Raw genomic sequence first — 20,402 nt, 5'->3', positions numbered from 1 at the left:
TTAATTCTATCTTTTCAAACTTCCAAAATATCAGGCCTCTTTCATAATCCTTCCTTGGACGGTTTTCTACTGAACTGCTGATATGCTGAACATGGTTCTCAAACCAATTTTTACTATATTAATGTAGTACGCTAAAAGATCCTGGCTTACTTCATGATTCCTTAGACACAGACTATCCTTCTGTAAAGAAGCCTTTGCTGCGCTTCTCTGGCGCAGTTCTACTATATCCCTTTCTGATCCGTGGATGTAGGGAGGAGAGCAACAAGGCACTGCTGAGTTTGACACATGCTGCACCCAGGGCAGGTGAACCAATTAATCATCCAATGATCGTGTTAAAATACTACATGTTTTGAAAGAATACTAGGTATACAGAATAAAACACTGAATCATAGAAGGAAGAGGAGGAGAACATACATTTAGTCATCTAGCCAATCCCTTTTATTGTGTCTCAGCCATTATAAACTAGCACTTTGTCCAGGCATGTTTCACTACTTCACAATACACCCAAAAGTATCTTTAACTACTTCACCTGACACAGGTCAACTAAAGGTAATTCTGCTCTGGAAACGTTCAAAACTGTTGAAATGCTTGTAAGAGGAGAAACTCCAGAGTAAACTTTTAATGAAAACTTCTGTTGGGAGAATCAAATCATTTGGTCCTCCCTTCCTGTCCAGTCTTCCCTGATATGCGGGGCTTCTACCACCACAACACATTGAAAGTACAATTCCCCTCTGCCTCAGCTGTTCATGCCTTCCCTTACTGATAACCTTGGTTACAACTGCCTTGTAACTGGCAGCTAAGATGATTATTATCTACTAAACCTGATGTTAGCCCCTCTTTCAGTTTACAAAAATCACTGACTTCTGGCCTCCTCTTTACAACTCCTACACAAATTCCTCTCATCTAGCACGCTGCCTGTACACAGCACAGGCTACTGCAACATTTTAAACTCAGTTTTTGTTTCAGTCCCTTCTTTCCACTTGCTTCCTGTACCTGGAATTGTTTATCAGTCCATCATATTACACTTCCAGACTCTCCTGCTTTAAAACATGATCCTACATTTCACAGCCAGGCAAAAGCAAAAAACAAGTATTTTAAAAAAACATTGTTACCAGCTCTTCTAATAGATAATATTCTCTGTTTGGCTATATCAATTTCATTCTTACAAAGCAGAAGAAATCTTCAACAGAAGGATGAGGACTTCTCAACCAAGATGCTCAGTTATAACAATGGCTACCGTCTACAATACATACAGACGTCTTGCATAATAAAACCTACCACATCATTATTTCCACAATCAGCATAGCACTAAGAAGTTGAGAAAAGGAAAACATCTTTAAAAGTATTTGTCTGTTTACAAAAAAAGCGCTTTCAGTACTGCTGATAACAGCAACGGAATGGTGAAACATTCCAGAGCCACGGGCAGACCAGATGACAGGATATGGGGAGAGGAATAACAATAGGCAATTTGTTGCATGTCAGCGCGATTCCATTGTAAACAACATGGCAAAAGTAAAGTTTTGATATAAGCACAAGTATAAATAGGGAGCGACTTTACAGTTACATTCTCCCACTGCCTGTTAAAGGCGGTGCTGGAATCACTGTACCAGACACGGGCAGACAAAAAGACCAGGTGGAGAGCTCAGGAAGCTAACAGGCAAAGCAAAATCCTAAGGTGGAGAAATAAATGGCAGTGAGAAATGTGCATGCCGTGCCGTGCCAGATGACAAGGCAGGAAGCAGATTAAGAATCCTCACTCAAAGGTGCAAGCCAAAAGGACAGGAAGAGAACACCAGCAGCTGCACTTTTTTATAGCTTAAAAAGGGGAAAACAAACGTCTGGGAAGCCAGAAAGGGAAATGGCAGTAATCATGCCTCATCACTTGAATGGCGTTATGTTTATATTAAACAGTTTCATTTCTCAGAAAATGACTCTTTGTCTGAAAAGAAGTTCTCCTTACCTGAGCTTCATACTTGACAGCGGCGGAAAGAAGAGCAATGGCATTCTCTTCACAAATGCCTTGTTTGATCGTTTGCTGGCAAAGCTTTTTCAATCTGTTTTCTCTATACAGTGTTGCCAAATCTAGCAGTCCTGTGAAAATTCATACAGCTTTAACATTCCTGGTGCAAAACATATATATCTCTTCAAACTAATCAACTGCCCCATTGTTTTTGCTGAATTAATCAAAGGCTTGTTCTATTTGTTTTCCCTCAGATGATGCGTGCATTTTTAAAGGTCCTCAAAAGACATATCAAAAAGGGGCTCTATTATTACTATGCAAGCGTTTGGTCTTCTTGCTCACTGTATTGTATCTCATTCAAGGCATCAATAAGTGACTTACACCCTCTTAAATTCACGTGGGGAACAGCTCCCTTTTCACTCATGATCAAATTGCCACAGCTCATCAAACAGAAAAGTTTTAGTATGGCATTACTGCCTTCTTAAGGAAAAAAAGTTCTTAGTGTAAGAAACAATGAGTTCCTTTTAAGCATTTTGTATCTTTGATCTTACTGCATCCCCACCACTCGTTCTCCTCGGGCATGTTTCCTGCTACCACATCCCTTTTTCCTGAGACCTGCCAAAGTCAAGATTCAAGTGTTAATAAAACTTACTAACTAACTAACTAACAAGCCCTGCTTTCCTTACCCTGTTATGACACACAAATCCTACTTTTCAGAAACAGCAACCTAGAGTTCATGGCAAATACCTATCGCATCTTCAGGAGGGAGCCTAATGTTGTCTGTATACAGGTATTCCAGGAAGGCTCGATAAACAGGGTAAGAAAATTCACTCATTTCTATAATTTCGTCATCGTTGTTCAGTATGGAACGAAAATGTTCACACCTACAAAACATGAACAAAGATACAGTAAAGATTTAAGCCTGAAAGATGAGCTGCAGCAAGAAACTGGTAAAAAAAAAATCAGTCATAACAGACTGAATACACAACCACAAACTCCAGCTAAGTGATTTCTCAGTTTGAACATGTTAATTTCTTTAAGCCTTATAAATATAATTCAGAATTTTCCTTTTTTTCCTGTTATCACTATTTTATAATTGGCTCCATTTCTACTTACAATAGCTTTTGACATAATTTTCTTAAATATGTTACATATTAACTATGAATTTTATTACCTGGCTTGTAACAGATAAAGGTTGCAATTAAGTTAGACAATTCTCATATTTCAACCTGCTTTGTCCAACATGATCTAGTGAGGAGGGAAATTCTTAACATTTTCAATAACATTTATTCCCGTGTCAGAGTCCATACACAGTTTAGTGTTAGATTTAATCATTATACTCAGAGATGAAAATATTTAAAGTGAAGACACTCTCACCCAGATCTTTCATCACCTTTTTCTTATAAGTCTGAATACTTTTGTGATGGACAAGATACAAACAAGGGAAAAGCACTGCCTTTGATAGCTCTACTTTACAACTTACAGTTCATGATAACTTACAACTCACTGTAACTCACTGCTCCCTAAGAAACATCTTGTAGCATCTGACTTGTCTTCAAAATTTTTGCTAATGGAAATGAACATCACCACCTCAGGTAACTTTTCCTATAACAGCCACAATTTCATTGGACTCTTTTATACTACACTACTTACTTTCTAACTCTCCCACATCAGAATATTCTTTTCTTTTACTAAAACTTTTGCCTAAGAGGTAGGTTGGTTTCCTTCTAATGACACTGGGACAAGCCTACATTGTAAAGACAGCGTAACTTAGGTACAAATGAAAAATAATTATTTATTTTAGCACTTATCTTTCTGACTTTACTTGTTAAGTAATTTTTTCTCAGTATTTTATTTTTTAATAAAATAAACAGTGGCAAATTAATAGAAGAAATTAAAGAATTTAAAAGTCATTATCTAGCTTCTGCCACATCTTGCACTGCATTCTGGCATCGGAAGAAGCAGACCAAACCCTATGTCTTTGTTTCCTTGAGCCTCACGTTAAGCGGTGGTGACCATCCAGCTGTGGAACACTTTAGGAACGGTCTGTTACCCCAGTGGCACCACATAAAAATAAAAAGTCAGAAAGAAGGTGGTGCACATATCTCCCTTAAAAATAAATAAGTAAATAAATAAAAACCAGTTGGTACTCAACCTTCAGTCACCAAAGTACCTTGGAGTGCCTCGTCCTGTGGAGCGCCTCTCTCCCTCTCTCAGTAGAGACAGACCAGACTCCTAATTTTGGCTGGCTAAATGCAGGGCAGACAAATGCCACCCACATACCCATATGTATCTGTTTCTGTAGGCAGTATGCTGCTTGGCCAGCCTCCCACTGAGCTGGGCGTTGCCCTGCCATTTCACCCCGATCACAAGCTAACAACCACCAACAATATGATCCAGTTCAACAATAGGCATAGAACAAGATGGCAAAAAGTCTTCATAAGTGGTAAAGAAAAGACTGGATAATGAAAAGGAACTTCTACCAGCACTGCATTCATGACAACACTCTGGAACATGCTGAATGCTGCAAAATGCCATGCTAAATACATTATCCTCTGTTCCAGTTGCATTGTGAGACTATAAGGCTTAAAGAAAATATTAATTATACAGACTGTGCCTGATGCTTTATTATATTCCTGCATATTATTTTGATAATGCTACACATTTAAATCCATATTAGAATTAGACACATCTCTGTCCCAGAATGCCATATAATCTGAGAAAAGTAGAGCAAGAAAAAAGAAATAAGGACAAGTTACATATAGTCTGATTATCAGGAAAAAGAACCTCAGAAACATTTTGGGGATACACAAGATTTGAAGCAGCATCTGATGAAGGACACGTGGAATTCCAAACAAAGAGGGTACACTATAGGCACAAGTGTAACGTACAAGTAAAGAAACCAGTAAAGGGAAGAAAATAGTAATACAGGTAGTTGGAACAGTAAGAGCAGAGCAGAAAAGACCCAAAAAAGGGCAGGCAAGAATTAACAAGGAACCTTAATTTTATGTAGTAACACACACAAAATCACTAGCGGGACTCAGGAGCAAAAGTAGGAAGATGAAAGCGGTGATAAGCAGGATAAGATAGCCAAGCATTTTGAGAAGAAAATAGCAAAGAGAAAAAACTATTGGATCAATGAGGAGGATGGAGCAGAAACAGTTAGCAAGACAGAAGAGGTCTAAAGCAGTGTCTCTAGAATATTCTAGCAGAAACTGCATCAGCAATAACAAACTAATCTCTGCATACTAATAACAGTGTGATTATTCTGTAGATCTGTGTATGTCAAATCTCATTGTAAAGTGGTGTTAACTTGCAAAAAACTGTAGAAACAAAAAGAGAAGCCAGCTTAAAATTCAAATTCACTGATAAGAAGGCTTAAAACAAGTAGGATAAGAAATCTGACAAAAAAGGGGAAAAAGGATAATGTGAAGACCACCTACAGAAGTTGATGAAACAACTGAAGGGTCCTGTGGAAGGAAAGAAAGAAAGGCAAGAATAAACACAAACCCCTCAAATCATTCCAGTGGTGGAAACCAAGTGTATGAAGGAGTTAAAACTGATTCAAACTACTGGGAAGGCAGCAGAAAGAAGTGAGCCTTCTCCTGAGCAGGAAAAGGTCAGAGTCAAGGCCATTTAGGTGGCACAAAGGATGGAGGAAAGTGACAAAAAGTCTGGTAGTAAGCAGCATGTCTGGTAATTATAAGTAGCAAGGAAACAAGGAAAAGTGAGTAATAATGAAGAATTAATTCCATGGCTGAGGGAAAAAGGAGTCTTTAAGAATAAGTCAAGAATTTTCAGCAGTAATTACTCAGCACAGTGGACTACACTATCAGTTTAGTTTATATTAAACTCTACAGTTTGTGCCTTACCTAATTTTGAGAAGAACTTTATGAACATGAATGTATTTTCCATCCACTAGAAACTTCAGGTCTGCTGTTTCAGGGTTGTCAAATTCTTTCTTTAGTGACTGGGCTACTGTTAGATGGTCATCAGGCTCTAGAATAAAAAGGGGAATTAATAGTAAGTAATACAAGTACCTCTCATGATAATGTCCTCGGTATCTGTCAGCAATTAACACTCTTAACAAATACGACATCTCTTTAAGGCTAGTAAAAAACCCCGCCAGACTATGTGTATAGTATGAACCCCCAGAAAAACAAAGGGCAGCTTTCTTCAGTCCTTACTAGTTTCCTACTCCAAACAAATATCCCTATAAAAAAAAAAAAGTCCCAGTCCTCTAACTCATCTGTATAAGGCCAGAAAAAAAAAATTAACATAGTCTCAGAAGTTTAATGCTGCACCTGATAGCAAAGGCCATCCGTCATTACTGGGTAAATTATTCTAAATAAAAAGTTTTAGTTATTATAAGATACCCAAAAGGACACTAAAAACCACAATAAGATTTTCTAGAATACTCCCAGGAGGAGACATTTTCTTACAGCAGAAAGAACGCTATTTCATAACCAACACATTGATTGCAGTGAAACTGCCCAGTACAATATCCCTAAACAGTTGCAATATCCCAGCCAACAATATCCCAACCAAGAGTTAAAAGTCTATTCAAAAAGTCTTCTCCCTGGACTTACGGTGTTAGAAACAGTCTGTGTGTGAATGTCTGCATATTCCTGTTTGTGTCATATGCATGTACATCCCACTGTGCACGTGACACTTGCGTTATAACGTTACCAGACAGACTTGAAAAGTCATCCATCGTCTGCATACGAATTTGTATCTCCTGAGCTGTTTCCAAATCTCCATCATATTTGGTAGCCTCAGAGAACTACCTTCTTTAATACTACTGAAAAATTAACCTCCCAAAACCTCATTCTTAACCCAGAAAACATACTGTCATCTTACCATATAAATACACATTATTGGTTTATACAAATTCTGTAGGTCAGTAATAAGCTGTTCTCTACAGAAAATTACATAAATTCTAAGTCCTGTAACCTACCAAGCTAGAAGTAAGAATAGTATTCTGCTGGAAATGGGAAGACCTTCACCACAAGCTCTAGAAAACACTTAACACACAGAGTTTGATACTGTTACACCTTGTTTAGCACAATTATTTCCCATTTCACTTAGAGGATGTCACTTATGTCTATGTATACCCAGTTAGGGCAATAATTATCAAAGCGCATTGGATTACAGGTAGAAGGATTTGGGGAGTGGAAGCCAATGTTATGCTAATAAAAATCATTCTGAAATAATGATACTGTAAAATACTTTATTAGTTCTTATTTTGTACAATGTGGTTGTTAGTCAGACCTCTGCTGTCTGAATAAGTATAGTGATTTTAACATCCAAAGCAAAGCTGAAGCCCTACTGTAATAGTTCAAAGGATTCTGCATTATCCGGTGGTGAAGCCTGTCTTCAAAGTTTACTGGCAATTCAGATGTTCATCAACATGCATCTCCAGATGACTTCTACAGCCAGCAGGGGTAAGCTGAATATAGTGGGGTTCAGTTGTGAAATTCTTAGAGGGAAATAGGTGCTTTTATTTGTTACAGCAGTGAAGGGGCAAACTGAGGAAGGAAACGAAGAGGCAGTTCACACTGACAAGGCACAAAGCCAGGAAAACTCCTTAGCAGTCAGTGCTAAGAATTGTAATAGAAATGTCAGAACTGCCACGAACGGGGAACGCAGGGGAATGCCTGGGTGTGGAAGCACTGTAATATAACAGATGGAAAAGATGTCAAGATCTTAGGATGCAGCTGCCTGATGATTCTCACCACCCCTAGATCAGGAGACAAACAACAGTGAGTCAGTCCTGATGACTTGCCAAGATGGGACATGACAGAGAGACGAGTAACTCTCAGCACCCAGAGCATGCAAAAAAGGCGCATCTGAAACCAGCACTTGGTCAACTAACTAAAAGGAATCCAGGAGACAATGATGAGGGCCTAACAGCCAGCATCCCTTTACCCTGTGTCAACTTAGTGAACCCTGCTCAGACCACCTGAATACAGATTTTAGTGCGAGGATGCAGGCACATATGAGAATTGGGGTTTGAAAGTGCAGCTGTAATTAGTTTTGTTTAAAAATAAAATAACCTTTTCCTCCTGTAAGGTTTCACCTTGTGCTTTGGTACAATGTTGCAACACTGTAGCAACATTATCTCCGAAGGGACCAAGAAGTCAAGGTCAGCAAATAAAAATAAAACGAGGCACCACAGTCATGACTCCCAAGGCGTGAAGCAGTGCAGGGAGGCTGGGTGTATTGATCATGGTGACAATGAAGGTGGTGATAAAAGATGTGTTGGAAAATAGTTCCGAATGTAGTCTTAACCAGACTGTGCTAAAGAAAGTGAATATCTATAAGTATTAATGAGAAATATGCTTATTAATAAATCGGTTACTTGGAAGTCTTCAGCATAAAGGTGATAATTACACAAATGATCATACATAATCCCACTCAGGGCTCTTTCAGCTGACCTAAAACGGCATTTCTGACCTAAACCAGCATTTATAAAAGAAAGTAAGAAAAGGTGAATTTGCAGAAAGGAGCACTGAAAAACCGTAACAGAGTTTCAGAAGACAACAGCAGTTGTCTTCTCTGTGAGGAACAAAATAAGGGAAGAAGCAGGTTTTCCTTCTTGCCTTCCTCCACCCTCTGAAAAGTGCCTCAATGCTCTGCACTAAACTGAGAAGAAAAGGCAAGAGAAAAAGTGGAGGGGAAATTCTGATAGCATGAAATAATATTTAAATAAGCAAGAAGAAATGGAAGCTGAACAGCCCCAGAACCCTGCTAATGTACATAAGAATATACATATAACTGAAGTATTTGTGATTAAGCTACATATGCTAATAATGTCCCATTTCCTTCATAGAATAACCGATTCCTATGGAAGAAAAAGCTGAACATGCTACATATACTTTTACGTAGAACTTACAACTGACAAACTGACATATTTACATTGAATGAACAACCCCATTGCCTGGGATTTTAGTGCAGTAACACAATTTACATCTAATGTTAGGCAAATATTAAGAATATTAAGGATTTCCACAGTAATTAATCATATATCTTACAGTACTGACAAGCCACCCTAGAAAGCGCAACTGTCTCACCCTAGAGCAAATGGGGCTCTTTCGACTGCGCCCTAAAACATGAATTTTGGCAAAGCAGTTTCCTGAGAGCAGGATTCTCCGTTTAATCCCCTAGCCTCTCCAAGCTGAAATACGAGTACTGTTAGCATAATTTCCTTACCTTGGCATCCAGAAGGCACCAAGGGAGAAAAGAGTGTTCTACAATTGTCAGACAAAAGCATACAGCAACACAAAAGCAATTATAAAGGCAGTACAGAAGTGGAATGGAAGCATGATGGACTCAATACAGTTCAAACTACAAATTAACAAGTTGCTGCTTCTACCTTTTAGCTTAAGCTCCCAGATGATACCTACAGACAACCCCAAGAGTCTCATCTTTGATTAGGTCAGCAAAGCCAGTAACTATTAGCAAAAAATATGAGATTGAATTTCTAGCTGAAGAATGTTTAACGTTCTCTGTTAAACAATGCTATATGTTTAACTCTTTCTAGCCAAGGTCAGCAAGACAGACCTTAATGTTAATCAAATATCTGAGATCGAGCAACTTGTCTCTTCAGAAGTCCAGGTCATGGTCACTTGTGCCTGTGGCCAGTTCTCAACATGGGAATTTGGCTTCCTCACTCTTAGTAGTCTACTTAAGGACATCAAAGAAAGCTTCAGGGTCCCTAATTTGTTCTGCATGGCTCCCTCAAGTGTCCAAATTCAAACTTAGCTTCTCCACCCATGGCCATTGTACAGTAACATCCAGTGGTGTCATGGTTTAGCCCCAGCGGGCAACTAAGCACCACACAGCTGCTCACTCACCCTCCTCCCTGGTGGGGTGGGAGAAAGAATCAGAAGGGCAAGATTAAGAAGCCTCGTGGGTTGAGATAAGAACAGTTTAATAATTAAAATATAATAATAATAACAACTACAACGATATTAATAGAAAAGGAAAACAACAAAAAAGTGAGAGACGAACAAAACCCAGGAAAAACAAGTGATGCAACTGCTTGCAACCCATTAACCGATGCCCAGCCAGTCCCTGAGCAGCAATCGCTGCCCCCCAGCCAACTCCCAAAGTTCGTATACTGAGCATGATGTCATATGGTATGGAATATCCCTTTGCCCAGTTGGGGTCAGCTCTCCCAGCTGTGCCCCCTCCCACCTTCTTGTGCACCCAGCAGAGCATGGGAAACTGAAAAATCCTTGATTAAGTACAAGCAGTACTTAGAAACATCTAAAACATCAGTGTGTTATCAACGTTATTGTCATACTAAATCCAAAACACAGCACTACACCAGCTACTAGGAGGAAAATAACTATCCCAGCCGAAACCCGGACAAGTGGTTACACAGAAAACCCCCTCCCCAAACCCAAGCCATTTCTCCACAGAAATAAACCACGTCAATAAAGCAGACAATCATTTTGCGCTGCCATCAGGCCTTAGCAATTTTTTTACAGTTTCGTATTACCATTTACACATATGTTATATATGACTATGATTTTGCTTCCCAGCATAAATTTTTGGAGGAAATTAAGTTTAGGCTTCAAATACATGCAACTGTTTTATGCACTAATGATTCTATTTAGAAGATGTCAAAACAAAAAATATTTAAGCTCACCTACTGACAGAAGACGCCACATAACAGCAGGGGTAGCAAAGCAAGCAAACACGTCATCAGTGCAGGCAAAGTGAGTGAGGTGGGGAAGGATCACTGACTGCCCACGGCATTGGCCCCACATGTACACCTGGCCGCTCTGGGTCTTGGCAGCCGACGTGTGAGCAGAGTGGCAGGCTGCAATCTCTATAACTCTGAATTTACAAGCAAAGAAAGAAAAAAAGCAAGTCACTCTCGTAAGAACAAAATGCAGTGAAGCAGCTCACTACCTCCTGTCTTTCTCTGGTGCAAAACATATGTGTAAGCATGCATGCACTTCCAATTGCAAGAACGTTTTCCTATCATGCACAGCAAAATTAACAAAGGGCTATCAATGTTTCTTCAAATAGCGTGCAGTCAGAAAAATTCTTCGCAAAAAAACATCTCGGGAGTGAGGAGACACTTGCAGCAGAGCAGTATATCTGCTGCAGCACATGCTCTGCTGACCCCCTTGGCTCCCTCAAACAACGCTATGATGAGTTTCAAGTCTCTGGATATCCTTAGTGGGGCTGGGCAGTGAGGTGAGTGGCTGCATTAAGCTGTAGAGATGGGGAACTCGGAGAAGATAAAGAAAGAAATGAGGAGGCATTTGAAAAAAAAAACAACCAAACAACAACAAAACAAAACAAAACCCCAACTTTTTCCTGCTTGTTAATTGGTAAGTTATAAACCAACAATTTAAACACACTTGTTTTAATTAAAATACTGAAGTGTCATTACTCAGACATTACTTATATTTAAAGGCCTTTCATTTTGAAAATAAAAAAAAATTAGAACCAAACAGCACTAAAAGTTGTTTCTAAATGTATTTTAGCTATGTTAGGCTGTCTCACTAACCCTGAAGTTGATTTAGGATTTCAAAACTCCCACTGTGTACAACATTACACAATCCACTGTTTTGCAGTCTGAACTACTGCTTGTTTACTTGTTTTTTCAGCTGCCTGGGGAAAATAGCTGGGAAACAACTTGTTTAAAGCTGTATGTACAAATCTTGCAGGCTTTAGGGAGGTAATAGTCTCACTGACACCAGGAATGCATATTCTGGCCAACAAAAGGGCAAGGCAGCATACAACATTAAAATCTTTATTAAAATGTAGTAACATTTTAACCGCAGCCAAAGTGTCTGGAAAAAAATCAGTTACATTTTAAACAAAAGCACAAATGCACATAAAGAAATAGCAACGTTCAAAAACAGGCCATGTCTCATCACCAGAGACAAGTTGCCTTTCCTTACAAATAATGTACAGAGACACAAGTTTAAGAGGGACATCTCACTTTTCTTATTTTTACAATAGGAGGCCAAAATGAAAACCTCAATAGTAAGGAACAGATTCTAATTTCTGGCCACATATATACATAGCTTTATATTAGCAATAGAAATAACTGCTCCACTACCCTTCAAGGACTTACAGGAAAATATTTAACTTGTAAAAATCTAAGATTAATTTTCAGGCAACAATATCAAGAAAGAACTCCTCTTTTTCTCTCTCCTGGGTTATGAGCCATATTTAACAGCAGAAATAACACAAACTGCAGATGTCCACTCTTCACTTTTTCTGTGTGTACTTCTCGTCAAAAGTAGCGTATTAAAATACAATTTATATTCAGAGACAATAAAGCTTTTATTGTTGACTTCAAACAATGAAACTACACCACTGAAGAGAAACTGCAATTAAGGCCTATAAAGTACAGTGTGAACCAGAGCAGAAAATGGCACATTTGGGGCTACTCAGAACATACAGTTTCTCTTTCACAAGGATCATTATGGGGCGGATTCAAGCACTTTCAGTGAAAATTCTGTTCACATTTAGCAGAAGAACCATTGCAAAAAATTATAGGCTATTTCTTCAAAATAGAAAGAAATTTAAAATGCCATCATTTTCTGTAGCTCTTCTGAGAGTAAGCCAACTAATGTCTGACTGCTAGACGGTAAGTATTACCTGTCCTTATCCACAATAACTGTTGTAGGGTAAGACTGGTTACTTTTATTCCCAGTACCTAACTGGCCATATGAATTGGCTCCCCAGGCATAAATCTGACCTTCATCTGTTAGCACTAATGTATGTGCATAGCCACAGGCAACCTATAAGGAATAATAAAAAGAAAATCTCATTTTTATGTAACAGTAAGTTAATACAGACAGATACATGTTATTCTATATGTTAATGTCATTGATTCCACACCAGTGTAAAAATTAGAAAAATTACAAATACAGGTACATTTATTAAACAGGGGAGCAAAGTAGATGAGTTGATTCTGAGGAAAAAATCTTATCAGTGAGGAACCCTACCAGATAATCTCAAGAATACAGCAAAAGAATAGCTAGAAATTGAGAAAGAAGGAAAGCTATATGACAAATATGACCAGTATGCAGATAAAATGCAGAAAAAGGCAGATGGTCTTGCAGTGACCTTGCTTTGTGTGCAACTGATCCAAGGTGAATAGCTTACCACTGTAAAAACAGGCGAGGTCTCCCTATCTGTTCCTCTCCTCCCCAGCTGCCAGCCACATACAACTCCCCCTCCCTTTGCTAATTCTAGTGCTCACCAGACCCTCTGCTGAGATAACTTACACCACTGGAAGGAAACTCTCCACAGCTGGGCCTGAGGACCACCAGTGCCCACAGTAAGTGTCCAGTAAGCAACAGGAGCAGCCAGCCAGGAAAGAGAGGTAAGAGATGAAACTTGCCAACTTGATGGCAGCACACAAGTGCATCAGCTCATACCCTCTTGTGGAAACCCACTTGGTCCTGCTGAACTGCCTCCTCAGGCATGTATTTTATATATTTATATGTTTTATATATAGGTGTTTATATATACACGAGTATATACAAGAGGCATAAGGTTGCTTAAATATCCACTTTATAATCTATATACGTAGCACATGCCCCACATACAGATACACAGTGGCGAAATTACTAGCAGCAGTCTTGCTCTGCATGAATTAATATAACCTATTATAGCTAGATCGTATCAATAACCAATTTACGTTGTTCAAATCTAGCTCACATATCTTTATATAATCTGCAAAGCAGATGTACCATAAGTACATGTAGTCCACTGCCATCCATGAAGCATGTGATGTGCTTTAAACGAAATAAATCCTTAAGTTATTTACTGATTGGAGGTCTACAACTTGGTATTAATCAATATCAAGCAAATGAAGTGGATGGAGAAAGGATCTCAGTCAAACTTACTGGAGTACTCATACTTTTTGAACAGGAGAATAAATACAGGGGAAAATAACATTCACTTTATGACAATATTCTCCAACAGCAGTTGTTACCAGCCAAGCTACTGTCTACATCCAGGAACTGAATGTAAAACTAAGTAATTAAATGAGTTTATTTTAAAAGATTTAAAGAATCCGTACCTTTCCTGAGTAAATGTAATAAATAGGAACCAAAGTTCAAAAGGCTCTTGTAAATTTCCACGAGCTTACAAACCAATGTTTTCTAGAGGAATGTATCATTTTCCTGACAGTATCCTCTATTTTGGATAAATCAATTAGAAACTTTCAGTATCAGTTCTGCAGTTACTTTAAATATTTATCAGTCAAAAGAAGTTATCAGTTTGCTAGTTACCCTGATGGCAGCCCAGTTATTTGGTAAAGTGCAATAAGCACCCAAGATCAATACCAGTCATGGAATCATACCAACTCTTGACCAAAAGCAGTTGGAGACAATTTGTTCAGACTTCAAACATCACTTAGTCACTGTGGGCAAACTGCAATTCGAAAAGTGACATTCAGGTTCCAGTAAGACAAAATGCCAAACTGCAGCATTTTCCCAGAAAAGAAGACAGGGGTTAATGAAGGATGGCTTAGCCTAAGATTTTTTTATTTACTAAAATGACAGGATTTTTTAAAGATTAAGTTTCACAGGAAAAAAAAGACCAAACATTTCTAAGGCCCTCATCTTCTTTAAGTTCAATCCTGACCTCACTGAAGCCAATAGCAAAACTCCCACTGAACTCCGCAGGGTCACAGTTTCTCCCCTGCTGACAGAGGTCCATTTTAAGATACATGTTTTTATTCTGATAAACGGCATTTTAAACAAATAGATAAATGTAGTATATGCCTTAGCATATTTTCAGTTGTTCATAAAGGGTTTGACATGGAGGATCACAGACATACCCGCTGTACACGAATGCCTTGCAAAGCTGCGATTCGGCATGGTGTTGGCTGATTGCCGCTGCTGCCCAGTCCAAGCTGGCCGTTACCATTGTAACCCCACACATAGACCTTAAAACCAGAAACACAGATTTTAACTGTTTGCTACCATCCCCTTCTTTTGAAAGCAATATAACTGCTTCAGAGTTACAATAATAATTTTCTTCAGTATTTCCTATCCTTACAACCTAGGATCTGTACTTTATATGTAGAAACACACACACATATATACATGCCTGTCTAAACACAGATATATATACACACACACATATGTTTTCCTGTACCAGAAAGTTTGGATGCTGCTTCTGTTTAAAATACCAACTGCATGCTCATCTAAAATTCTAAACCTCCATATCCATGTTGCACTTTAAGAGTAAGATTATGTAAGACTACAATATTTTAATATGAAGAGTTGAAAATAAGTGATTCACGTGGCAGTTTCCCAGCATAGAGCAAATTCAGCATGAATACTTCCCTTTTTCAAAGAGCTCATTTCTCATTCAAAAATCCTCTAACAGAAAAGAAAACACACTAAAACAATAATAAACTGGAAGCTACGCACAACAGCTTGAGTAGGTTGTTAACAGCTTTAAGCTGAACATTAGCAGAAGGGAAAATACTGAGCTCTGATAATTTCAGTGACACATGTTCCACTGCAAACAGTCAACAGCTACTTAGGTCTAAACAGAAATGCTTGGAGCGATGGAGCTAGAGAGGATGTAGGCTGCCCAAAATCTTCAGCTCATAGGAACTAAAACAACAAGAACACTACAACCTCTTTGTATCTTTGCAATAAGGAAAAAAAAAATATGAGGGGGATTCAAGGGGTACTGCAGTAGAACAAATATATGCAATGTACTTTTATTTCCCCTGTTTTCTCTTGAGATGAAGTGTGCATATATGAGCACTGAAATTTAAAATAGTATCCACTGATTATTCTCACATTCTTGATACTTAAGAGTCTATTACAGACAATAGTTTATTTTTCTATGAATGCTAAAGACAGTAGTGGGATAATGCATTAATCAGCACTTCAATTTTTGCTAGAAAATAATACCAGCTTTAAAATTCACTAAATCAGTGATACAAACTTAGTTATTTTTACATAGAGAAAATGAAGCTAGCATGAAATGCTAAGTATACATATGTAGATTTGATTATTTAATCCCCAAATTTCTAAAAATCTCCTGACCTTTACAATGCTATTTTTACTTCAGAATTGTATTTTCAAGTAAATTTGAAATTTGATACTTGAGTTCCTTCAATTCAAAGCCAACTTCAATAGCCAATACAAAGCAATAGCTGCTAAACTTTATCAGTAATCTCATAAACCAAAAAGCCGTAAACCAAATGTCAGCAAACAATTTCCCCTGTTTCACTCTACCTCCTTTCTAAAGAAGAAACCATAATCAGCATAAATAGGAAGATGTGCTTACGTATGTCAGACTGTGCAGGACAATTTATGACAAAGGTTTTTATAAGCTGTATAAGTAGGCAGATTTGAGGGAGTTTGGAAAGGTATACTTGTTTTCAGAGTAGTAGCTCATTACTGACAGGTTTGAAATTATCTATATCCCATGAAATTACGTAAAATAAAATTCAGTCAGAAAATGCACTTAAAGTTTCTTACCTCTCCATTTTCCACCACAGCCATAGAGCACATCTGTCCACAAGCTATATTAACTACTATTTTATTTTGTAGGCAGCTGGTAACTCTTCGAGGAATTGGCTGATTGGCTGTTGAACCAGATCCAACTTGGCCTGAGTTATTATAACCCCACGTGTATACCTGTTGTAGAATTGTCATAAAAGAAGGCTACATAACATACAGTTCAAAGTACATATTCAAGACAAAAAAGTTACATGCATAAAAAATTTACATTTTGAGTTCAAGTGGATATATTATTTTAAAGATCTAGGCAGATATATAGGTTTACAATTTAATTGTTTCTATCAAAAATATGGCACTTATAATATTTATATATTCAATTCTTTCATGTTCCTCCAATCAAAGGTACGAGGCAACACGACAGCTGCATTAATGCTGGACAAATTCATTGCTAGTTTTCCAGAACCCAAACTAGAATGGCTAGTTGGACACAAATGGCACCTCAAAGTAAATGAGAGTAAACTTTTTACTTTGGTGGACAGAACTCCTTACATGAATGTGATTTATATTAATGTCAGCTTTAACATCATTAAGCACTTACAGTAGAGTATAGCATAGAAAGGAATTGGCTGCCCTTTACAAATAAATTATTATATTTTATTACAAGCAGATGTGGCACAAAAATCAATGTTCTGCATGCACTTCAAAGCAGCTACACCCTAACAGGCTTTCCGCTTTTATCAAAAATCTGTGTTGCATCAGCACTGTGAAGACAGCAAGAAGCAAGGCCTAATGCTCTAGAGGCAAAATATTTTCCTGTTTTCCACAGACGTGAATTTCATTAAAAGAAAAGAGAGATTTATTCCAGCTATTCTCACCTCTCCATCAGATGTTAACACCATAGAATGATGAGAGCCACAGGCAACTTCAATGACTTTCTTGTTCACCAAGTTAGTAGAGACTTGACAGGGAATGAAACCATGATTTGTTGTACCATTGCCCAACTGACTATAAGCATTATGACCCCATGTATACACTTCTCCTTCTATAATAAAAATGTAAAAAGCTGGTTTAAAATCTCTATTTTTCCAATGAGTACACAACATAAAATTACAAACTGAAAAGTCAAATTCAATAGCAATATATATAATTAATATATATATGCCCTTTGGGGCTCTTAAGCCCATGGACATACCATGCTAGCGTCACACAGTGTTGACCACAAATCCAAAAGGACAGTATCACCGTAATCTTAGTAAAGGAAATCACATAGCAAAAAGAAAGGAGGTAGTGCAATACAGGAAAGAAAAGGATGAAATGACAATCAGGAGTCCCCATTTAAATTTCTTTATTATGCACAATCAATCAAAATTTCTTGTCTATGCCTCGTCACTGCTTCTCGCTTTGGAAAATTCAGATAACAAGCTTTCATTCCTTTACAATACACTTGAAGATGCTTGTAAGAAAAACTTGTTATTAATTAACATACTATTCTTTACTTATTATTTAAACATAATATTCTGTATTATGAGAAACATGTTAGTAAAATTAAGAATGCAAGAAAGGTCTGGGTTAGACCGATGGTCCACCTGGTGCAAAATTCTGTCTCCAACTGGCAATATAAGAAAGCTGCTGTTTAAGGGAAACATGAGCCTGGTCACTTTTTGCAGCTCCCAAGCATTTACAATCACTAGAGTACAGGTATTACCAGGTATTTCTGATTCTCTTTAATGTACATATATTGGCCTGTTATCGATGAAGCCAATACCTTTTCATACTCGCTTCCTTTCATCTGTTTTAAATCAAGCGTCCTCTAGTTACAGTCATGCAGGACTCTAAGAATAACTGTCCTACATTCATTTTGTCTATCATCATCACCATCATTTTCTAAACCTAAATTACACCATTATTGCAGGAGAGCTAGGTTTGACACACAACTCCATCAGATTCCTAAAGAGATCACCAAACTCCTTATCCCTAAGAAGGGTTCCCTCAGAACTACAAAAGCAAAATGTGCTACGCTAAATCAGTATTCCTCTACAGTAACAGGTTAAATCAAATTACTTTTTCCTGTCAAAAGCAAACAACCTTCTCTTTCTTCTACCAACATGAAAATACAAATTTCAGTGAAAAGGTGAAACAGCCACATAGAAACATAAAACATAAATTGGAAATGATAGTAATTAACACAAGAATTGTGAAATATGTAACGGCTGTCTGAAAGGTACGTTAAAAGAGGCTGTGTCAAATGGAAATTATTCACGTGAATGGAGTTATAAGTAGAAATCATCAAGGATCAGTTCTGGACCTGTTCTTTTGCAATACTTCAGTTCATAATCTGGTCAAGGAGTATGAGTGTGTCAGTGAGATCTGCCAGCAACAAAGCTCAGAAGAATATAGATACACATGTAAAAAGCATCCAGAATGGTTCAACCTGAAGACTGGAGAAAATGGTGGAATGTAATTGAGGAACTGAATTGAAGAGTTGAATAAAGAGGAATCACACAATTACAATTCCCCTCACCTACCCTTTGTCATCTAAACTAGACTATTCAAAAAGATTTCTTCTCATTAAGGGAGAGACAAATTTTAACATCATCGGTCAGGCTCTAACAGAATCTCACTGGGAACATGGTATTAGCCATTTGCCTTTGAGAATAATGTACTTGATGAACAGAAGGGCACTAGCATGATGTGGATAACAGCGTGTCAGCGAGCCAACAGAAAACAAGGCTGAGAGGCAATATAACTGGTCTTTAAAGCGCATCCGAAAGTAGGTACAGGAAGGAAAAGATGCATTTTTGCTAAAGGACAACATTGGCACAAGAACATATGGGCGTAATGTAGTCACTAATGCATTTCAGAAGCAATCAGAAGTTCCAAACTTAACTGCAAAGTAAAAAAAGAAAACTTCCAAAATTAGTAACAAGATCAAAGCAGAGCTTGAAAAACTTTTGCAAAGAACCAGCTATGAACAGAGCTGGCTGACATGTCATGTTCATCAATGAAAATATGTTGAACTTCATAGCCCAGAATGTCTGTCCCAATTCCAATCTTACGTTACCAGCACAGACCTTTCACACTTGCCAGACTAATGAAAGTGGATGTATCTGAAAACCCAATATTCAGATCATACTTTACCTTCTGTAGCAAGAACAACATGAGGGCCACTTCCATAACTCAGACAGGCTATCTTTTTGCCACATAGAGAATCTAACCTCCTTGGTTCAATCGTGCTCTGCATGTCACCTGTTCCCAAACACCCACTGCAGTTCATGCCAAGCACAAAAACCTGTTATAAAAGAATCACAGAATCATCATTTAGGTTGGAATGGAGAACCTCCAAAGGTCAACTAGTCCAGCTCCCTGCTCAGCAAAGGTCTAAAGAGATCAGTTGACTTAAGACCATGTTCAGTTGAGTCTTGATCACCTCCAAAGACAAGATCTCACAACCCCTCCAGGTCTTAACCACCCTCATTGTAATTTTTTTTTCCTAATACTGAATCAGAATTTTCCATCTTCCACCTTGTGTCCATTGCCTCTCACCCTGTCACTATGCACCTCCAAGAAACATCTCATTCCATCTTCTCTTTAACCTCTGATTGTGGTAGGAAGCCATTAATTTGAATTGAAAATGTTTTAATAGCAATCAAAATGATCAGGCACTTTTGCATGCAACTTTTTCTAGGTATACTATCATATTACTGGCTTTCAGAATAACTTGATACATAAATGACTAAATCTGTCATGTTCATACACACCCTTGGACAATTACCTCGTCATTTTCAGTTGCATACAACACTTCATTACCAGCACTGCCAAATACACAGGCTTGACGAATTAATTTGAGCTCTTCTTGGGAACAGAGAGAAAAAATTGGCCATTTCCCAACATCCAACATCTTCAGGGCTGACAATAATGTTGCTTCCAAGACCTGATATTATAAAAATTTATATCAAATCCTAGACAGA

The 20,402-nt window shown here is 37.9% G+C and overlaps 1 protein-coding gene across 7 annotated transcripts in view; it reads right to left on the bottom strand.

Annotated features, from left to right (window-relative positions):
* RCBTB2 (RCC1 and BTB domain containing protein 2) overlaps positions 1 to 20,402 on the bottom strand; it is a 37,472-nt gene that overhangs the window by 5,400 nt on the left and 11,670 nt on the right. For 4 of the 7 annotated variants that reach the window (XM_075086866.1, XM_075086874.1, XM_075086871.1 and 1 more), the window contains exons 3-12: positions 20,207 to 20,365; positions 19,573 to 19,723; positions 17,310 to 17,476; positions 16,453 to 16,611; positions 14,787 to 14,894; positions 12,593 to 12,735; positions 10,617 to 10,807; positions 5,833 to 5,959; positions 2,708 to 2,844; positions 1,961 to 2,091 (exon numbers count right to left, since the gene is read on the bottom strand). In XM_075086866.1, coding sequence (XP_074942967.1) covers positions 1,961 to 2,091; positions 2,708 to 2,844; positions 5,833 to 5,959; positions 10,617 to 10,807; positions 12,593 to 12,735; positions 14,787 to 14,894; positions 16,453 to 16,611; positions 17,310 to 17,476; positions 19,573 to 19,723; positions 20,207 to 20,365 — 1,473 coding nt within the window. The remainder of the gene's footprint in view (positions 1 to 1,960; positions 2,092 to 2,707; positions 2,845 to 5,832; positions 5,960 to 10,616; positions 10,808 to 12,592; positions 12,736 to 14,786; positions 14,895 to 16,452; positions 16,612 to 17,309; positions 17,477 to 19,572; positions 19,724 to 20,206; positions 20,366 to 20,402) is intronic. The other 3 variants (XM_075086883.1, XM_075086910.1, XM_075086901.1) reach the window with 3 other exon arrangements.

Source organism: Phalacrocorax aristotelis, chromosome 1 (genome assembly GCF_949628215.1).
Source record: "Phalacrocorax aristotelis chromosome 1, bGulAri2.1, whole genome shotgun sequence".
Taxonomy (NCBI): domain Eukaryota; kingdom Metazoa; phylum Chordata; class Aves; order Suliformes; family Phalacrocoracidae; genus Phalacrocorax; species Phalacrocorax aristotelis.
Note: the sequence above shows the minus strand (reverse complement) of the source record. Positions and strands in the feature narration are given on the sequence as shown.